The sequence below is a fragment of the Stigmatopora argus genome, chromosome 2, assembly GCF_051989625.1.
Source record: "Stigmatopora argus isolate UIUO_Sarg chromosome 2, RoL_Sarg_1.0, whole genome shotgun sequence".
Lineage (NCBI taxonomy): Eukaryota > Metazoa > Chordata > Actinopteri > Syngnathiformes > Syngnathidae > Stigmatopora > Stigmatopora argus.
This window is the reverse complement of record NC_135388.1, coordinates 8,789,278-8,809,125: the sequence shown is the minus strand read 5'-3', so window position 1 is coordinate 8,809,125 and position 19,848 is coordinate 8,789,278. Positions and strand designations below refer to the sequence as shown.

The following is a 19,848-nucleotide window of genomic DNA, read 5'->3' as shown; positions in this document are numbered from 1 at the left end:
GTGCAATAATCCCAAATAGACACGCTTTAAGATGCAAAACCAATGTCATGAATCAGTGCTTTTCTGCAACCGCGACTGCACTCGTGTGCATTTCTTATTTTTGACGCATTTGAGTCATTCTGTTGAAATATGTGGATGTTTTTTTTTTGTTTTTACTTTTGTCGTGACACTGATCCCTTCATCTTTACGGTGGTTGATGGTACCGAGACACTAACTGTGCTATTGATGTGGCAAAATAAAGTCAGTAACCTCAGTCAAAAACTGTTTGTTTTATTCGATGCTTAATAAAGTCGCTGATGAAATTAAAATATAGTTATGGATCAAACGGTATTTTACATAGGTCATCATTTCTGAAGTCTGCTGACAGTGATAAGACGGAAGAGAAACTGGCTACCGATCAGTAGTTTTTTTTCTTCCAAAATCTGTTTAAAATGCGGAAATTAGAACCTGGAAGCGCCTTGCAATGAATTATCACATTTCAGTCCAATCAATGTTGAGAGAATTTGAAACCATATTGACTGAGAGAGCTGCCAATGAGTACATAGTCTGATTGCTAGCTATTATGACAGTTTCTGTGTGTGCGGGCAATGCAGTTGTTGTTGTTTTTGTGAATTAATGCAGCCATTTTTCCCCCAATAATTGGTTTATTGCCCCCACCAGTAAATGAAACCCAGTGATGAAGAGGGCCCAGGTGGGATTGAGTATCGACAGGCCCCTTCAGATGTGTTTGAAGGTTAGAGATATTTTAATACTTCAACACTATATCATAGCTCTCCATATCATCTTATTTCTTTCAAAGAACACGCTCATTTGAATGTTATGTTATTTTTAGCGAAAGGGACCCATGCAAAATGACCGACAAGGCCCCATTGGGTAACAGCTTGAAACATATCTATAGTATGTTTTGAAGGTCAACGTGTGCGCATGCGCTTGTCAGGGTCACATGAGCAGCGTTCATGTGACTGGTCACATGACGTCACGTCTAAATGTAGTCGCCGGGTGTTGTTTCGATGCACTGATCGGTAAAAGTAGTACGTAGTAGTTGTTGAGCAACGTGCCGCACCTAACTTTCCTCAGCTCATCTGGTGACAAACTAGCTGCAGGTAATTATAAACGTATATGTTTAATCAGGCTAAATGATTATGTTAAGTTTACCGCTGGTCGAGTCAGTTTTTGTTTTTAATACCCGTTCGAGGTCTTTTGTATTTAAACTAAACGTACACTTGCTGTGATTTACGGCGGCAGACGTACAATCCATTTTAACTTTGGAACGTCAATCACCATCAATTTGATTAGTATAGAACATTACGCCAACAAAAATTAACCTAACTCCTTCCTAGTGCGGACTGCGATAGACGTCCGAGCCATTTGAACTGGGAGAGGCTGATAGCAACACTATCTCTACGTACTAGGTCGCATAAATACTACGTCATGATGTGTTTTTAGTATTGTATAATTGTTATTATTTGATCAAATGCTTTTTAATTGAGTTTATCACTAGTAGACGTGCAATCCATTCGCACTGGTATTCATCGCTGCACCACTCCCAGGGCAAATGAATTGGACGTCTTTCGCCGTCATTGGGCGCATTAACTGAATTCTCACATTCAATAAAGAAACGGGTGTAAAGTTTGAGTTTGATGGGTTTGCTGGCCTTTTTGCAAAATTTGAGTGAAAAACGCCTTTGAAGAATAAATCAGATAAGAAGGAAACGTGTCAGGAGGCAAAGTCTAATGTGGTGGCCTGGTGGTGTTTTATTTATTTATTTTTAAACTGGAAACCTGGGCCGTTTCAGGTATGACACACAGAAACAGGAACCTCAAAGGCGAGGTGGTTTATGTTGAATAAAGGTCTAAGAAAGGTGACGGTGCACAACCAGCGCTGCACGTCAACAACGCCTACAAATTTCCCTTTGAGGACGCGTTGCAGTTTTTTTGTGGTTCATCTCACTAAAATTCCACGTGGTGACTATCGTTTGTGGTAGAGTCTTGACATTTAGTTTTTAAATGATAAAACTTGGTGCTTCTTGTTAGTTCAAAGCTAAAAATTTGAACTTAACTGTAAAGGCATTCAAATGATGGATATGGTACAGCGTGTGTTCTGTGTGGACATGGTACAGCATGTGTTCCATGTGCCAACAGGTCTAAATACCTATTTTAAAATAGGTATTTGGACCTGTTGGCACATGGAACATACGCTGTACCATGGCCATCATTATTCAGTTTCGATAGCAAAGTGAAACACATTTTTTTAAACTATCGCATCCCAGTTTTCCTTAAGGAAAAAATTTATTTGTTTGAGGTTGTTTTATTTTTTAAAAAGGTCAAATATTGACATTCAATCTAATTTAGCAGATTTCCAAATCCAAATTGTTCCAGATCTTATTTGGCAACATTTTAAATAGCAGTCAATTGAATGCAGTAGTGCTGTGCTGCCATATACATAGTACATAACATAATATAATCCTTAAATGTCCTTCTCGAAATTTCTGAAAGTAAATCTTGGCTAAGTATTGTTTATAACAATGAAGTGAAAATTAGCTTGCGGTGACGGGTCTCTGTTCACTTCTTCTTCTTCATTTCCTTATGACTATTTAACAGTTCCTGATTACAAATCACTGTAAAATTTGGTTCCTGTGTGTTTTTTTGGAGGTGTATGAGTTGCCACAATACTAAACTTTTCCCTTCTTTAAGAGTAACAGCAATGCTACTTGCTTTAGGTAGCATATATATTTCATGTTGTATTGTTTTATTTATTCATTTTTCAAAATTCTTATGTATTTGTTTGTTCTCAAACAAACTCAATCAAAATACATTGGACATTTATCATCACCAGTGGCGCTCAAAATGAGGCAGCCTTCCCGGACATTACATTAGTGGACAGTACTTAAGTAGAACACAAGCCCCACTTGGCATTTTCCAATGGCTCTTTGTTCTGCTTGCTTCAAATTGAAGTGCACTTTAAATTGCACAGCTTGCAGAAATTTGGATCCAATCAGAGTTAAAACATAGATAAAATGGAATTCTTTGAACGCAGTAGGTCGTTGTTGAAGTGGGATCACAGAGTGCATTTGACTTCTTACGTGAGACTTTGTCAGAAATGACTATGGAGCAAAATGGGTCAAGGTTAAACTTAAATGTGTATTTGATTGTCTTTTTAGGCAACATGTGGTGTGCACGCTTCATATTATTGGCTGCTGGTTTGTCCCTGAGCTCGGCCAAACCGAACATCCACCCGCTGTCCTCAGAGATGGTTGACTTCATCAACAAGATAAACACTACCTGGAAGGTGAGCATTTTTGTTCCGTTTCTCTTTTTTCTCTTTATTTTTTTTTACTGACTTTCACTCACCAACCATGTGTTCCTCTATTGCAGGCCGCTCACAACTTTCAAAAGGACGATTATAGTTATGTGAAGAGCCTGTGCGGAACCTTTCTGATGGGACCCAAACTACCTGTCATGTGAGTGTTACATGAAGATGAGAGTCTTGGTCTGCTTAGTGCTATCATTTGAAGTCAACTGAAAATATTTCCCCCGTTTGCAGGGTTCAGTACACTGGCGACGTGATGCTGCCGAAGAACTTTGACTCCAGGGAGCAGTGGCCCAACTGCCCCACGTTGAAGGAGATCAGAGACCAGGGCTCCTGTGGTTCATGTTGGGTACAGAAGCAAAAACTCTTTTTGATATCACTACAAGGGGTCCTCGGGTTACGATGTCCTCCACCTTACGACGTCTCAACTTTACGCCGCTCGTTCCTTGTCCCCAAAAAGAAAGCTGTTTTTTTCTAGATTCAGCTAAAGGATAGTAATTACCATGGAAAGAAAGCTTAACATCATAAAAATGAAGGAAAGAGAGCGATATCGGGAAGGATATGCTGCGTTTAGACAAAGTTAAATTGTTTTTAAAAAAACCCACTCATTGCCAAATGCAGTTTTGTGGTCACACAAACCTCACGTCGTCGACAGTCAAAGTCAAACAATTTACCTAAAAAGTAGGACTGTGATGTAACTAATCTGGCTGCATGTATATGCTTCAGATTGCAATGTGAAGACAGCGTGTGAGAGAGGGAAGGGTGGACAAGATGGTGGCTTGGTTTCATTTTCTAGTAGTCACTTGCAAATAAGCCACTGGAAACCCTACCTCTTCATCCATCTCTCAACAATAATGCCATGTAAAACATCTTTTTTTAATTGAATGTAGTTTACGTTTTTTATTTGAAGTGTTTTGCCGTAAGTTTCGACTTAAGCAGTGAAAGCCAACTTGTGCAGAATCCAAGTTACGTAGGAGCAGAACTCTGTTGTAACTCGAGGACTCTCTCCGTGTAGAGTTAGAAGGTGTTCTGAAAAGAGAATGTAACATCTTCTGTTTCCAGGCATTCGGTGCGGCGGAGGCCATATCCGACCGTGTCTGCATCCACAGTAATGCCAAGGTCAGCGTCGAGATCTCGGCTCAGGATTTGCTGACCTGCTGCGATAGTTGTGGCATGGGGTAGGAGGACTGCTACATTTTTCTTTAACCTCATTTGAACAAGAGGTGCAGTTTAGTCAACCCTTTGAGCCAACTACTGCTTTCTTCTTTGTGTTTAATATTTCTTTACTTTCTTTTAGATGTAACGGTGGCTACCCATCAACAGCCTGGGATTTCTGGACCAATACCGGACTGGTTTCCGGCGGTCTCTATAACTCCCACATCGGTGGGTCACACTCTGCAAACAAGGCAGAGGAGAGTCAATTTTGGATTCTAGTGCCATCTTCCTGTGTACAGGTTGCCAGCCCTACAGCATCGCGCCCTGCGAGCACCACGTGAACGGTACCCGACCTCCCTGCAGTGGCGAGGGCGGCGACACACCCACGTGCGTGAAAATGTGTGAACCCGGCTACTCGCCCAGCTACTCGCAGGACAAGCATTATGGTTAATCTTTTTCTCCTGAACTTGAAATTTGACAATTGGTGTTAGTATAATACAGCATTCCACCATTTTTTCCATTTTTCGTGGTTTTTGCGTTTTCACTGTGCACCGCAAAAATCAGGAAAATGCAAAAAATGAAAAACGGGTGAATACTGTGAAAAATATTTCCACAGTATTCCCCCGTTTTTCGCTGTGTACCGCAAAAACGTGAAAAATGAAAAACCGTGAAAATCGAGGGAATACTGTGAAAAGCATTTCTACAATATTCTCCGTTTTTTTGCTGTGTAGAGCGAAAATGCAAAAACGGTGAAAAATGCTAAATGGGGGAATACTGCAAAAAATATTTCTGTAGTATTCCCCCCCTTTTTCGCTGTGGACTGCAAAATCTGCGAAAACGCAAAAAACTTGAACAACGGGGGGAATGCTGAAGCTACAAAAGAACATGGATAGATAACAGATTCTTTTTTTTTTTTACGTTTCAGGTAAAACGTCATACAGCGTTCGGTCCGATGAAACGCAGATTCAGATGGAGATTTACAAGAATGGCCCTGTAGAGGGAGCTTTCAGGGTCTATGCAGACTTTGTTCTCTACAAATCTGGTAAATGCATTATTACAACATGGCCTTCCAACACCTACGCTGAAAAAGAATATATATAAAAAAATTAAAAAAAGATGTCGCCCAACTTTAAATTTCTAGTCAACCAATTTCACGTTTTGATGGAATTTAAAGGGAACACGGACCAACATACTATGTTGGGGCTACACGCTTCATTTGAATGTTTGTAATTCCGCTATATAATTCGACGGTTTGTCGTTGAATATAATTTTAAAACTTTACTTGTACGTGATCCCTATTGTTGTTTATGTGTGACGGGCAACGTGGTGGGTTAGCGCCAGTAAACCAGTCACACAGGGCTCCACTTTGGGCTTTTTGCCTCAACAATTTGAGTTGTGTATACCTAAAATCTTCAGTTAGCATAGGCAGTTTTATTTATTTTTTTACCATGTATCAGCCACTGCTCTTTTTTTTCTTGCAGGTGTGTATCAGCATGTGACTGGGTCCATGCTGGGGGGACATGCCATCAAGATCCTTGGCTGGGGTGAAGAGGATGACACCCCTTACTGGCTTTGTGCCAACTCCTGGAACTCTGACTGGGGTGATAATGGTTAGAGAGCCTTTACTAATCCATTTCAACTGGCAACAAATGCTTTGTTTTTGTTCCAAACATCTCATTTGTTGTTTTTGCAGGGTTCTTTAAAATCTTGCGTGGGTCAAACCACTGTGGCATTGAGTCAGAAGTTGTGGCTGGTGTTCCCATGTAGAACCAAAGGTAAGATGACATCAAATAGCAAAGTGCAGCTCAACTGCTATCGATTAAGCTCCTAATTTATTATTCCATTAAGCCTCCTTATTTTTCCTGCAGGTTTTTGAGTGCCCACTTTGACGCTTACACGAGGGCAACCCTCGTCTTGCCTGCACTGAAATGAACAGTTACTCCATTTTTCAGTCATGTTTAAACTGCACAATTATTTTTTCAACAGCAGCAGTTCAAGATAAAATGCGAGGTTGTAAATGCAGGTTTGATTTTTAGAATGTCACAACCACTGAATGTGCCTGAGTTGTCGTGTTCTTTTAGAAATGTTTTTTTATTTGCACGGGTTTGACTGTCAAAAATGTCTATTTCACTTTCTTCACAGCTCCATTTTCCAATGTGCCATAAGTGAAATACAATTTGATAGGCCAGCCCAGGATCCTGAATGCGTCGATTGTTTTTATCATTACCGCTTTTATGTTAATCTCATAAGTGCTTTTAAATGTCATAAAATGAGAATCAGGAATTGGTCTTTGAAATTTGTCTGCAGTGAACAAAATCTTAGTTATAACTGTTAATGTTCAGAATTAAAACATGTTTTTGTTATTGTGAGTTTGTGGTTCTTTTGAAATAGTAGTAATGTTTTCTGTTTAATCCTATCAATGCAATCTGATGTCACACTCTACTTTGTCGTATGAACATAAAACGCCAACTTTATTTATATCTATATACGTATATATTTATTGACAGAAAAATAACACTTTAAATAACACACGCCTCAGGCTACTCCACTTCCGCCTTGTTGTCCATATGACACGCCCCTTCAGAGGGAGGAGAAGGGTAGGCTCAATTTTCACGCACTGCTCAATTTCTTTTCTGCTATCAATGGAATCTAAAACAAGTAAAAAGAAATGACAAAGAACCGTCTACGAATGTTGGCTATTTACACGTCATTTAATTTGTATTTATTCCTAAACTAACGTACACGTGTGCGTAGCTAATTTCTCATTGGAGTACATTCGGGACACCTCGTGAAGCAAAACAAACACCCCTCTCAGGCGCGCAGTTGGAACGTGCTAGTAGTTCCTTCAAGCGAGTAGGTATACATACTTAAAGTACTAGCAAGCTAGTGGGTGCACGATGGAAGGTGGCGTCCGGGCGTCGTGGATGAAATATGGCTCCGCAGTCTCCTTATTTGCTGCTCTTCTGGCCTTTTGGTTTCGCTCACCGGGCAATGAAGTGCTGGACGAGCGGTTGGATATCGTCTTATCGTCGCTGCTCCGCGCCGAGAGCAAAGTTGGACTGAATCAAATCGCTCGACCGAAGGTGGCAATCGGTAAGGGCTAGCACGAATAACGCCATTCCGTGTCCATTGAAATGCTTAAAAACTCAAGTCAATTGACGACTGCAAATACTGAAAAAATGAAAAAATGGCGTCTTGGGTGACTTCTTTGGTCAACTAAAACTGCCAAGTGTGAGTTGTTGTAATGTGAAATTTACTGTGGGGAACTTGGCACCGACTCGAGTCGAGTGGCTTGAGCCAGTTTGGCTTGAAAAGGTTTATAGGGCAAGTTACTGTTTCTAAAACCTCATTTGGATCAAAGGTTTATAGGGCAAGTCCCTTTTTATTTAAAAAAAATCTCATTAATGCCGTGTAAGTCTTCTCTAAAGGGTTAAGGAAGGGTTTCATTTATTGCTATTCGGTACAGGAGAAACCTGCCAACCAGACCCAGTAATTAGGCTCCTACCACTTTTGGCTTTGCTAATTCCACACCTTTTTAGAATGTTTACAAGGCAGTGGTAAAATATTGTTTGCCTTTTTGTGACCTGATGGTGCAAAATAAAACCTCTGATAACCCCATTCTTTCTGAATTGAGCAGCTCAAAGTTGAACTGACATTTTTTGTGTGTCTGTAAATAGGTGTTGACTTATTATCCTGTATCTTCTGCAACCTTTGCACAGTTACAGCCCCTTTAGTAACAATAACAACACGTGTCAATGTACGGTCCTACTATGTTAAGATAGTTCTAATCACCTCATCATTGTTACACAAACTGAACATTCGGCCCAATTTTCTTTTCTCCTGCAGGTTTTGGAGGCTGCGTGGACCTTCTTGTGGACGGTGTGACGCTTCTCAACAAAATGGGCCTGGCGCCGGCCGACCAGCCTCTCCATCACGACTACATCAAAAACGCAGAGCAGCTGTCCCAGAGCTTCGCCTACTTCTTTGCTCCGGGGGCTGCGGCAGAGTAAGCAGCGTGGAAGTGTTGTTCGTTTGAAACCGCCGCAATGTAAATGTCAATGTGTTACAGCTAAAGGTTTGCTCTCACTACGTCCAATCAAAATGATTGGACGCTTTTCGCCCTCAATGATAGCCAACGAGTTAATATGACAAAAGAAGTGCTGTATTTTGTCGCATAAATGCAGCTAAAAAAATGATGACTGAATCGACGGTATGGCTTATATACGCACAAATTAGACTTGACATGCACGAAACTGCAATGTGACAGACAAAACATCTTCCCTAGGGATGACAAACTAGACTGCTACGAAAACACTTCCTGGATATACTGCTCACGTGACTCCCTTTTTGAATTTGTCTATGTGCAAGCAACACCGTTTCGGAATGTGCAATCCAGGAGACAATCCTTTCAATTCGTACAGAATCTCAGAAATAGGTTAGGTTAGGGTTAGAACTTTATTTCATCCCGTATTCAGGAAATTTATTGGTTGCAGTAGCAGGACAGACACAAGACATTGTAGATCTAGGTAAAAAAAATACCATGTGCAATGATTTTTCTTTCAGAGTAACGCATTTGTACGTCCTTATTAAAACCGTGAATATGGAGGTGAAAATTGGGAGTCAGGGGGCGTCTTATACGAGAGAAATTGTAAAATTCAACCATTTTAAGGCAATTTTAAGGGTACGGCTTATATGCGAGAAAATACAGTACATTTTTAAAAGCCAGATCTTTTACACCTGGTGATGTGATCGAGACCGATTTCTGATCACATGATCGCATAGGGGACGCTGTTATTGAAGTGGTTATGATGTGTAGTTCTTATGTTGGGCTTGTCTTGATTGCTGTCAAGTGTCCCAGTTCAAATGGACTGTCACTGGACAGTCTCGCAGTTCACTAACGGCCATTTTGGTGTCTGTGGGTTGTCTTTGGCCTCCCTGCTAGGCGGTTCGTCCTGAACGAGACGCTCTTCAGCGAGCTGGTGGAAGTGTCCCGTGACCTACCCGGAAACAGATGGTCGATCGGCGGCAACGCTCCCGTCATGGCCGGCCGCATGGCCACGGAGGGATGCGATGTGTTGCTCGGGGGGAGCTTCAGCTCGGACTTCGCTGACGTCCTCTCGCAGCACATCACTGGTAATGACACCACGCAAATGCCAGCAAGCAAGAAACTTCCAAAACATTAGTATTCGTCGTCTAGTTGCAGGAAACGTCGTAGAAGAGCCAGACATTCATCTCATCTTGGAGTATCCATCTGGTGCCACGTGGGGGCAGTATTCTTCACGTAGAGCCAACAGGTATTTCGTGGGTGTTGAAAGAGGTCAAGTTTAGGAAGTTGGCAAACACTGTTCTAGCATACTAGTCAAAATAAATTTTCCAAAGGCCTATTACTGAAATTGTGGAACCCAAATGTATTGATCCTTAATTCGCCCATTTGCTGCCTTCCAGGTACATCGTCCACAGCGATGACCATAACCCTTACCTCGCATCTATGGAAGAATTTGCCAAGAAGCTGAAAGACTTTAACCCAGACCTTCTGGTGGTGGGCGGCTTACAAATGATGGACCATTTTCCTTTCCAGTCAGGTGAGATGAATTGAACGACAGTTATTTGTACGAGTGCCATTTGACGACCCCTCAATCGCACAGGCGAGCGTTCTGCCTTGCTCTCCCGTCTGGCCGAAGTGCTGTCCACGTCCTCCCCCGCCCTCGGCGTCCATTTTGAGATGGCCAGTTTTGTGGAAGAAAGCATCATGCAAGACCTGCTTCAATATGTTATCCCTCAAGTATGTCAAAGTTAAGGTTTCTTTGAAGCAAAAAATGGTTAAAAGAAGTTTCACAACAAATGTTTTGTTTTTCCAGGCAGACTCTTTGGGAATGAACGAACAGGAGCTTCCCAATCTGCTGAGCCTCCTCAAAGGCTCCAGCATCGCCGTGTTGTCCGACCCCAACCCTCGCGTGGCCACCGTTCTGGACCAAATGAGGGAGGTCTACCGCATGGTCAACCGTCGGCACAAAGACGCGGCGGCTCAAGGTAACGGCCGGACGCGGGGCAGGCCGCTGACCCGCCTCCACGTGCACACCTTGGCCTTCCAAGCCATGATCGTGACCAAGGGCTCACAGTGGAAGAACACCATGTCGGCCACGGCCAAGGCCTCGCTCACGGCCAACCGTCACGTGTGCGGCTCCGACCACATCGACCCCAGCAAGGCCCGGCTCATCATGGACGATTCCTTCGCCGTCAGCCGACGGGAGGGCAGCGTGCGCATCCCCCTGAGGGAGAGCCGACCCGTCAGCTGCTGGGACGAGGACGACTACCAGATCTGCGTGGCGCCCGTGCTCGTGTGCACCCAGGTCTACCAGACGGCGGGCGGCGGCGACAACATCTCGGCCGCCGGCCTAGTGCTGCAGATCTAAAGCGCCGAGGGCTCACCGCGGACACTGAACCACTCCTACGAATGACCCGACGAGATTCTGCTAAAGGTTTGGGTGAAAAATTTGCTTTTCAATCCCTTTTTAACAAAAACAAATGTGGAAAAACTTGAAAATGGTGACTCAAGGTTTGATTGCATCATTGCGTACATTTAAAGGGAAAGACGACGCTCAAAAATACAAAATATATGGTATTAAAAAAAAATCCAATGTATTCAAATTAAAGAGTAAAACGCTCTAGTTAGGTTAGCTCGAGTTAAGCTTTTCAGCGATTTTCGTTCAAAAAAATGGAACGCGACTACTGTAGGCCATAGTCGCGCCAGCCAAAACCAATTCGTTTGCCCCTCCATCTCCCACTCCAGTCAGACACGCGATGTGTTCAAGGACAGCCCAGAAAACAGAACTCAACACAACCACATTGCACCGTACATGCAACCCGATCCGTTACATTTCTGTCCTTGTTTTTAGATAAAGTGAACTGGAAGTTGTTTGGTTTTGCGGACTTTGACCGATGGCGACGTAAGGTCTGCGTGAACACAAAGCTGCGTTTCGCCCGAGTTTATATCCGTTGGTGTCGGACCTCCTTCTGTTTCAGGTATTTATTTCCAAGCTTCATTTCCATTCCATTTGTTTTCTTTTGGCTAGAGTTGGAAAATCCAGCTTTCCTCTTTGGGACCATCGCGTGGAAAAAAAAGGAAAATTCTCCCGGCGCACAGACAAGGCGTCGTAGGTTCGAGGACTTCTGTACAGACGCTCCTCTACTTACGAACATTCAACTTACGAACAACGGTACATACGAACACAGTATAGTAAGGCTTTTTTTGTCTTTAAAAACGTCATAGTATAGTAAGGCTTTTTATTTACAAAAAAGACCATGTATAGTAAGGCTTTTTTCTTAAAAAATGACCATGTATAGTAAGGCTTTTTTGTTTAAAAAAGACCATGTATAGTAAGGCTTTTTTTCTTAAAAAACGACATAGTGTAGTAAGGCTTTTTTTCCTAAAAAAACGACATAGTATAGTATGGCTTTTTCCCCTAAAAAAACGACATAGTATAGTATGGCTTTTTCCCCTAAAAAAACGACATAGTATAGCATGGGTTTTTTTCTTGAAAAACGACATAGTAGAGGAAGGCTTTTTCCCTAAAAAACGACATAGTATAGTATGGCTTTTCCCCCTAAAAAACGACATAGTATAGTATGGCTTTTTTCCTTTAAAAAACGACATAGTATAGTATGGCTTTTTTTTCTTAAAAAATGACATAGTATAGTAAGGCTTTTTTCCTAAAAAACGACATAGTATAGCATGGCTTTTTTTCTTGAAAAACGACATAGTAGAGGAAGGCTTTTTCCCTAAAAAACGACATAGTATAGTATGGCTTTTCCCCCTAAAAAACGACATAGTATAGTATGGCTTTTTTCCTTTAAAAAACGACATAGTATAGTATGGCTTTTCCCCCCTAAAAAACGACATAGTATAGCATGGCTTTTTTTTCTTGAAAAACGACATAGTAGAGGAAGGCTTTTTCCCTAAAAAAACGACATAGTATAGTATGGCTTTCCCCCCTAAAAAACGACATAGTATAGCATGGCTTTTTTTTCTTGAAAAACGACATAGTAGAGGAAGGCTTTTTCCCTAAAAAAACGACATAGTATAGTATGGCTTTCCCCCCTAAAAAACGACATAGTATAGTATGGCTTTTTTCCTTTAAAAAACGACATAGTATAGTAAGGCTTTTTTTCCTAAAAAAACGACATAGTATAGCATGGCTTTTTTTCTTGAAAAACGACATAGTAGAGGAAGCCTTTTTTTCATAAAAACGATATTGTATAGTAAGGCTTCTTTTCTTAAAAAACGACGTAGTATAGTAAGGCTTTTTTTCTTTAAAAAATGACATAGCAAGTAAGGCTAAGAGAGTCAGAGAATAAATCTGACTTCTGATTCTTCACCTTCCAGTTGTTGCTGTGGTGCACTGGCAAAATCATTGGGAACATGAGGCGGGAATCAGGAGTGAGTTCAATTCCACTTGTTGCAATTCTCAAATTGTTTATTGAGGTAATGAAAAGGATAAATACAACTTCCAACTTTACTGTGGTGCAGTGGCAAAGACAATGGGTCAGAACTTCAGGTGGACTCAAGTTCAAACCAGAAGTGAGTTTGATTCCACTCTTTGCAATTCTCAAATTGTTTATTGAGGTAATGAAAAGGATAAATATAACTTCCAATCACATCATTTCAGAAGACACTGTGGTCCAGTGGGAAGAACAATGGGTTGAAATTGAAGTTGGACACAAGTTCAAATCTGGAGTGAGTTCAAGTCCACTCTTTACAAATCTCAAATTGTTTATTGAGGTGATGAAAATGATAAATATAACTTCCAATCATCTCATTTCCAGAAGTCACTGTGGTCCAGTGGCAAAGACAATGGGTCAGACAGACCTCAAGTTAGTGGATTTGACTGCCATGTGGGAGATGGGGTTCGAATCCCGCTCTCGTTTGACTAAGCACTACACTAGTAGTTCAGTAAATGTGTAATCCTTTTTTCATTCAAATAAAGACTTAGTCATTTTTTTCAGCAAAACAATATTTCCGGTCAGCCTTCGGCTGACCGGAAGACAGTTGGGAGGGGGGGGTTCCTGGTGGTGTTCGACAGTCGGCCTTCGGCCGACTGCCGACACCATACAGTCGTTGACTGGCGACACCGGGACGTGAACCCTCGACACCCACGTCGAAGGCAGGTGACTTACCCACTACACCACGAGGCGGCCCGCCTATATATGATTGGAAGTTATATTTATCCTTTTCATTACCTAAATAAACAATTTGAGAATTGCAAAGAGTGGAATTGAACTCACTCCTGATTTGAACTTGAGTCCACCAGAAGTTCTGACCCATTGTCTTTGCCACTGGACCACAGTGACTTCTGAAATGATGTGATTGGAAGTTATATCTATCCTTTTCATTACCTCAATAAACAATTTGAGAATTGCAAAGAGTGGAATTGAACTCATTCCTGATTTGAACTTGAGTCCACCTGAAGTTCTGACCCATTGTCTTTGCCACTGGACCACAGTGACTTCTGAAATGATGTCATTGGAAGTTATATCTATCCTTTTCATTACCTCAATAAACAATTTGAGAATTGCAAAGAGTGGAATTGAACTCACTCCTGATTTGAACTTGAGTCCACCAGATGTTCTGACCGTTTGTCTTTGCCACTGGACCACAGTGACTTCTGAAATGAGATGATTGGAAGTTATATTTATCCTTTTCATTACCTCAATAAACAATTTGTGAATTGCAAAGAGTGGAATTGAACTCACTCCTGATTCCCACCTCAAGTTCTGAACCAATATTTTTGCCACTGGACCACAGCAATAACTAGGAGAAGAATCAGAAGTCAGATTTATTCTCCGACTTTCTTAGCCTTACTATACTATGTCGATTTTTTAAAGAAAAAAGCCTTACTATATACTGACGCTCCCCTACTTACGAACAACGGTACATACGAACATGTCTGCAAATTGCGTTTAAGTCCAAAAATGTCACATTTGATTGGCTTTAAAGTTGTCTTTCACTTAGTCAACAAGCTTCTTTCCGCAAGGTGTTCGTCTTTCCCTTTAAATATGCCAAAAGCAACTTTTACTTGCAACCATTGTTTTTAAGGCAAAAGAGGTGAGTTTCACGGCGTAATTAATGCCCTCACATCACAGTCGTGCCTCTGTCAATCATATGTCATATGTACCTCCAGGGTGGAAAATTGCCATTGCAGTGAGTACACGACAAAAAAAGGCCCATGATGCCATCTTTTACCTTTCGTGTAAAAGGGGCATTTGATACAATGAAAACAAAAGTTTTTAAAATCATTGGAGGAGCAAGTATTCACTGCCGACCGATTTATATGGATTTGATAACTTCAAAAGATAATTACTTTTTGTTGATGTGAACTTCTTGACGAGCTAGTCCACTACATTTGATCCCAATTGCCTCCCAAAACTAACCGCCACATGATCCCATTATATGTGAAAGTACAGGCTGTTCCAAAATGTTTGACTCCATTTTATAGGCCAATCATTTGGACATTTTCGTTGGGATGACCTCAAATTTTCACAGCTTGTGTAGAAACATTTCAGGTTTTTGTGTAACGTTTGGCATTTCTCTCTTTTCAGGTTAAGAAATGCCGTTCACTTCAAAAGAAAAGGCATTTGGCATGTTAGAGTATGCTCGGACTCAGTCACCCAAGACCGGCACCAACTACAAAACAAATTAGGACTTAGTGCCAAAAATTTAAAGAAAAGGGCTGGAATGTGACTTTCCACACTTGCTCTTCTAACACTCTTCCGAGGACTACGCAGGAGTCCTAATTTGTTTTGTAGTTGGTGACTTTTTTGTAAAATTTGTGTCACTCTGCGGCCTGGTGGGTGAGTGGTTAGTGTGTCAGCCTCCCAGTGGGAGACCTGGGTTCAAATCCAGGTCGGTGCACCTGTGTGGAGTTTGCATGTTCCCTGCAAGGGGGACACCAAGAAATGAAATTCTACTTATACAAAAAAAAAACAGTATAAGTTATTTTGTATAAGTAAAGCTTTATTTCATAATCTTGGTGTCCTCCTTGCGGGGGACACCCAAAATCTTGGTGTCCCTGGCCACGGACACCATTCGTCGCCGGCCGACTCCACACGGGAGCGACCGGGATTCAAACCCAGGTCTCAGGTGTGAGGGTGCGAGGCTAAGCGCATTAACTAGCTAGGCCGCGGGCCCCCATTAGAATCTATGTATATTAGAGATCCCACTGCTTCTCACATGCTAAGAGAGCACTTTAACACTTGAGCTCATTCCCCTTGTAAAATAAGAACAGGTTCGTGAGGCCTTCGGAAGAGTGTTAGAAGAGCATGTGTGGAAAGCCAGATTCCAGCCCTTTGAGCATACTCTGATACGCCAAATGCCTTTTCTTTTGAGGCGAACAGTTTCTTAACCTGAAAAGATAAAAATGCCAAACGTTACACACAAAAACTTGAAACGTTTCTACGTAAGCTGTGAACATTTGAGGTCATTCCAACGAAAATTGTCAAAATGATTGGCCTACGAAATGGGGTCAAACATTTTGGAACACCCTGTATTGCTTTTGATTTCATCTAAAACCACACACAGTTCGAGACCACTATCAAATGCTGGATTTATATTAAATATGTCTAATTGTATTCCATATGTTTGTGTGTAAGGACCAAATAAGCATCGAAGATCTCCAAGAACACTAAACTTCAGTTTTAATGTATTTTTTATGGGCAGAAATCAGCATGAATTCATACTGGTAGAACTGCCTACAAGCATAACTCATTGTTTATTTGCCATTTGTAATTTACATTCTTTCACTCTTCCATGCAACATAAACTGTGATTAAATGCTGAAAGCAATCTTTCGTTTTTTTGTTTTAGTTTTTGCACTGGTCTACACTTCGGGGTCCATGATGAGATGGTTGAGTAAGTCTTTGCTGTAAATAAGATTAGTCTCGTGGTCCGTAAGGGCCGTAAGCATTTCATCCATCTCCTCCTGGGTGAAGACCTCACCTGACCCGAACCCCACTGAGAATGTCAAATTGAACGCAACCTTGCGCTAAATCTCCCTCCCCATTACCTTCTTCCATCAAGTACTGCGACAGATCATCCGGGTCCAAGTAGCCCTTCTTTTCCTCATCGAGAACCTCGACGCAGAATCAAGAACAAACACTTGATTGGGAATCTACGACCGTCAACGGCAGCCGGCGCTTCTCACCTCAAACGCTTGAAGCAGAACATCCTCCGAGATGGGAGGAAACCTTCAACGCAGGCGTGCAAACATTTTACGGTCAATAACGCCCTGGCTACGACGACTCAAATCATCCTACTTGTGTTCCACTAAAATTCCGGTCATGGCCGGGAGGAAGCGGTCCAGATGGATGTATCCTGTTTGGTCTTCTTCCACCTGGTTGAAGAAGAACCAAAAAATTGTAGCGGATTATTTTTTCCAGACCCGAGTTTCCATCTCGCAAGCCGCAACGTCTGACCTCCGCTATGAAATTGTGAAGATCCGCCTGAGATGGGAAGCGACCCAGAGAATAGATGATGGTACCGATTTCGCTGTTAAAAATGCACCCGCAACAATAACATAACACTTGTTTTATTATTCTAATGATTGTTTTTGAAATCCAGAAGCAACTCACCGAACGTCCACCGTACCGTTTGCTTGGTAATCAAATGCTTCGAAGGCTGCTCGAATCTTTTTCTCCAGCTCTGCAAGGGAAAAAAATAGATTAAAAAAAGGACTCATTTGTAAGACACTCAGAAAGAAATGACTGAAGCAAGCCTACCTGCAGTATGCGCGTTGTCCGCCATGTTTGTTGTGAAATGGTCGCCTAGCAACCGACACGTTTCCCTCACAAAAAGATCCTTGCTGAATTCACAATGAAAGTAATCATGGTGGCTTTTATTTTGAAAGGGATAACAGTAGTGACCGTTAAAGCCCCCTCTTTTCCCGTGTGTGTAATATTTTCTCTACAATATTTAAATACAAATTAAATATTGGATAGTCAATGAATTGAAGTCTTTGTTTTGCATTTTGGAGGACAGTTCAATTTGCCACGTATGAAAACGGTTGGAATTCTTTTTGGGCCACTCTTACTTTTTCTATTGTCCGAGCGAAATGTGTTATTTAAAAAGAGACTTTGCCATTGCAACAAAGTGTGTTGCGACAAGTTTTCCTCTCATGGTCGATTGTAACATAACACGCAGGAAAGTTTAGATTTCCGCGGGGTCTTCCTGCCGGAGCCTTTGCTCCGCTGCAAAGCGTTCTGGGATTTGTTGTCCGTTGTATTCGTCGACACGCTGCACAGATTCTTCATGCGCTTCCCTCGCCTCTTGTGGCATTTCTACGACATGTTCAGCTTTGGTCTCTTCTTCCGCTATCTCCAGGACCGGCATCCTCTCCTCCAACGTCACCATTTGATCCTCGACAAGAATCTTGATGTCATTATCCTTGGTGGAGGAGAAAAACCAAGCAATATTACCTCAAAGGCTAACTTTCATGAGAGAAATGTACCTCGGATGGAGTTTTTGAAGGTGAGAGAAGCTCCGAAGGGGCCAACAGACCATCGTGGTTAACATCCTGACTCTGCAGGAGGAGATCCACCAAGGACACCAGCTGAACACAAAAATGTTTTATGCAAATCTCTTTCTGACCTGTTCCGTTACAGATTGTAAACATATCTTGTGACTTTATATGTTCTTGAGGTATCTTTAACATGCAATACATACGTATATTTGGCCAAATTTTGCCACTGTCGCCCTTGAAAACGATAGTAGTAAACATGTTTATCTCCTCACCGAGTCATTGGCCTTTTCCGCAGGGGCATTCTGGGAATTGTAGTCGGACAACAGCTTCATCATCTCCAAGCCGTCCAAGTGACCGCTGCGATCAAAGTCGTAGAGACCAAACAAGTAGAAGACCTCTAACCAAAGGGCAAAAAGAATTCATCGAAATTGAGAATCATTTTTTCTCTGAGCAAAATTGGCGCATTTGTTTACCTTCGTCCCGCGAATCGATATTTACGTCATCAGGTCTTGTTAATTCAATATAACGCTGCAGCAACCTGCAATGCAAAAGTTGTCAATTTGACTAGGCTTTGGGGGAACATAAACTTTTACCGACAAGACTGAATAAACTCATTGATGATTCTTACATTTTTTAGCAAAATTACGATTGTGTCTTCAAACATTATTATGGTTATTAATAATAATTACCCCGAATAACACATTCATGCCAACGTGATCTCACTAGTCACCTTCGTTCTTCCTCTTGAGAGCCAAAAGGGTTGGTAAGCACAGATGAATCAGGCGGAGCTTTTTCCGGATCCTCTCTGTTAAAAAAATAAAATAAATCAAGTAGATCAGCATACATTTTACACAAATGACAATACTAGATACAGTTTGTATACTTGTACGCATGTATGTGTATGTCAGTAAGTGTTGCAAAGTTTTCATTGAGGTTCGACTAAAGCAGCAAGTCCACATGGTCTTTTTTTTAGCAACAAAAATGACTTAATATGCATGTTGTTGTTTTTTACAATAAAAGCCTTACTATTCATGGTCTTTTTTTTAAACAAAAAGCCTTACTATAGATGGTGTTTTTTATGAGAAAATGTTTTTTTATGAAAAAAAAGCCTTACTATACATGGCCTTTTTAAGTAAAAAAGCCTTACTATACATGGCCTTCTTTTTAAGTAAAAAAAGCCTTACTATACATGGCCTTCTTTTTAAGTAAAAAAACCTTACTATACTACATGGTCTTTTAAGTAAAAAAGCCTTACTATACATGGTCTTCTTTTTAAGTAAAAAAGCCTTACTATACATGGTCCCTTTATGCGAAAAAAAGCCTTACTATACATGGTCTTTTTATGAAAAAAAAAGCCTTACTATACTTGGTCATTTAAAAAAAAAGCCTTACTATACATGGTCATTAAAAAAAAGCCTTACTATACAGAGTCGTTTTTAAAAAAGCGTTCTATACTATGTTGTTTTTTAAGAAAAAAAGCCTTACTATACATGGTCGCTTTTTACGAAAAAAAAAGCCTTACTATACTATGTCGTTTTTTAAAGAAAAAAAAGCCTTACTATACATGGTCGTTTTTTTAAAGAAAAAAACCCTTACTATACATGGTCATTTTGAAAAAAAAAGCCTTACTATAGGGAGTCGTTTTTTTTAAAAAAGCCTTAGTATACTATGTCGTTTTTGTTAATTAAAAAAAAAGCCTTACTATACTATGTCGGTTTTTTTTAGAAAAAAAGCCTTACCATACATGGCCATTTTTTTGAAAAAAAGCCTTACTATACAGTCGTTTAAAAAAAAAGCCTTACTGTACTATGTCGTTTTTACAAAAAAAAAGTCGTTTTTTAAGAAAAAAAAGCCTTACTATACATGGTCGTTTT

General features: G+C 41.0%; 4 protein-coding genes across 12 annotated transcripts in view; 2 read left to right on the top strand and 2 right to left on the bottom strand.

Annotated features, from left to right (window-relative positions):
- The first annotated feature begins 938 nt into the window (after positions 1-938).
- Positions 939-6,833, top strand: ctsba (cathepsin Ba). Its single transcript, XM_077593445.1, has 11 exons — positions 939-1,103; positions 3,161-3,288; positions 3,375-3,460; positions 3,544-3,658; positions 4,372-4,487; positions 4,607-4,692; positions 4,764-4,910; positions 5,390-5,506; positions 5,946-6,074; positions 6,158-6,239; positions 6,333-6,833. Exons 2-10 carry the CDS (start codon positions 3,166-3,168, stop codon positions 6,229-6,231), a joined length of 993 nt encoding a protein of 330 aa, XP_077449571.1. The 5' UTR covers positions 939-1,103; positions 3,161-3,165; the 3' UTR covers positions 6,232-6,239; positions 6,333-6,833.
- Positions 6,834-7,292: 459 nt separating this feature from the next.
- Positions 7,293-19,004, top strand: adpgk2 (ADP-dependent glucokinase 2). 3 transcript variants are annotated; one of them, XR_013305698.1, is made up of 8 exons: positions 7,293-7,557; positions 8,311-8,470; positions 9,407-9,597; positions 9,662-9,758; positions 9,910-10,046; positions 10,110-10,246; positions 10,323-10,943; positions 16,324-19,004. XR_013305698.1 is itself a non-coding variant. In XM_077623717.1 (7 exons), exons 1-7 carry the CDS (start codon positions 7,362-7,364, stop codon positions 10,875-10,877), a joined length of 1,473 nt encoding a protein of 490 aa, XP_077479843.1. In that variant the 5' UTR covers positions 7,293-7,361; the 3' UTR covers positions 10,878-11,011. The 3 variants fall into 3 exon arrangements, 1 of the variants encoding a protein (XP_077479843.1); XR_013305699.1 differs by lacking the exon at positions 16,324-19,004 and adding an exon at positions 15,061-15,761; XM_077623717.1 differs by lacking the exon at positions 16,324-19,004 and having other exon boundaries at positions 10,323-11,011.
- Positions 16,133-17,294, bottom strand: drc8 (dynein regulatory complex subunit 8). 2 transcript variants are annotated; one of them, XM_077623809.1, is made up of 7 exons: positions 17,235-17,294; positions 17,088-17,157; positions 16,932-17,004; positions 16,773-16,849; positions 16,661-16,703; positions 16,523-16,589; positions 16,133-16,470 (listed from the first exon to the last, which is right to left on the bottom strand). In XM_077623809.1, exons 1-7 carry the CDS (start codon positions 17,257-17,259, stop codon positions 16,337-16,339), a joined length of 489 nt encoding a protein of 162 aa, XP_077479935.1. In that variant the 5' UTR covers positions 17,260-17,294; the 3' UTR covers positions 16,133-16,336. The 2 variants fall into 2 exon arrangements, with proteins under 2 accessions (XP_077479935.1, XP_077479942.1); XM_077623816.1 differs by having other exon boundaries at positions 16,133-16,455.
- cgref1 (cell growth regulator with EF-hand domain 1) overlaps positions 17,330-19,848 on the bottom strand; it is a 24,416-nt gene continuing 21,897 nt past the window's right edge. For all 6 annotated transcript variants that reach the window (XM_077623786.1, XM_077623778.1, XM_077623768.1 and 3 more), the window contains 5 exons: positions 18,705-18,779; positions 18,448-18,512; positions 18,247-18,371; positions 17,963-18,064; positions 17,330-17,898 (listed from right to left, as the gene is read on the bottom strand). In XM_077623786.1, coding sequence (XP_077479912.1) covers positions 17,662-17,898; positions 17,963-18,064; positions 18,247-18,371; positions 18,448-18,512; positions 18,705-18,779 — 604 coding nt within the window. In that variant the 3' untranslated portion in view covers positions 17,330-17,661. The remainder of the gene's footprint in view (positions 17,899-17,962; positions 18,065-18,246; positions 18,372-18,447; positions 18,513-18,704; positions 18,780-19,848) is intronic.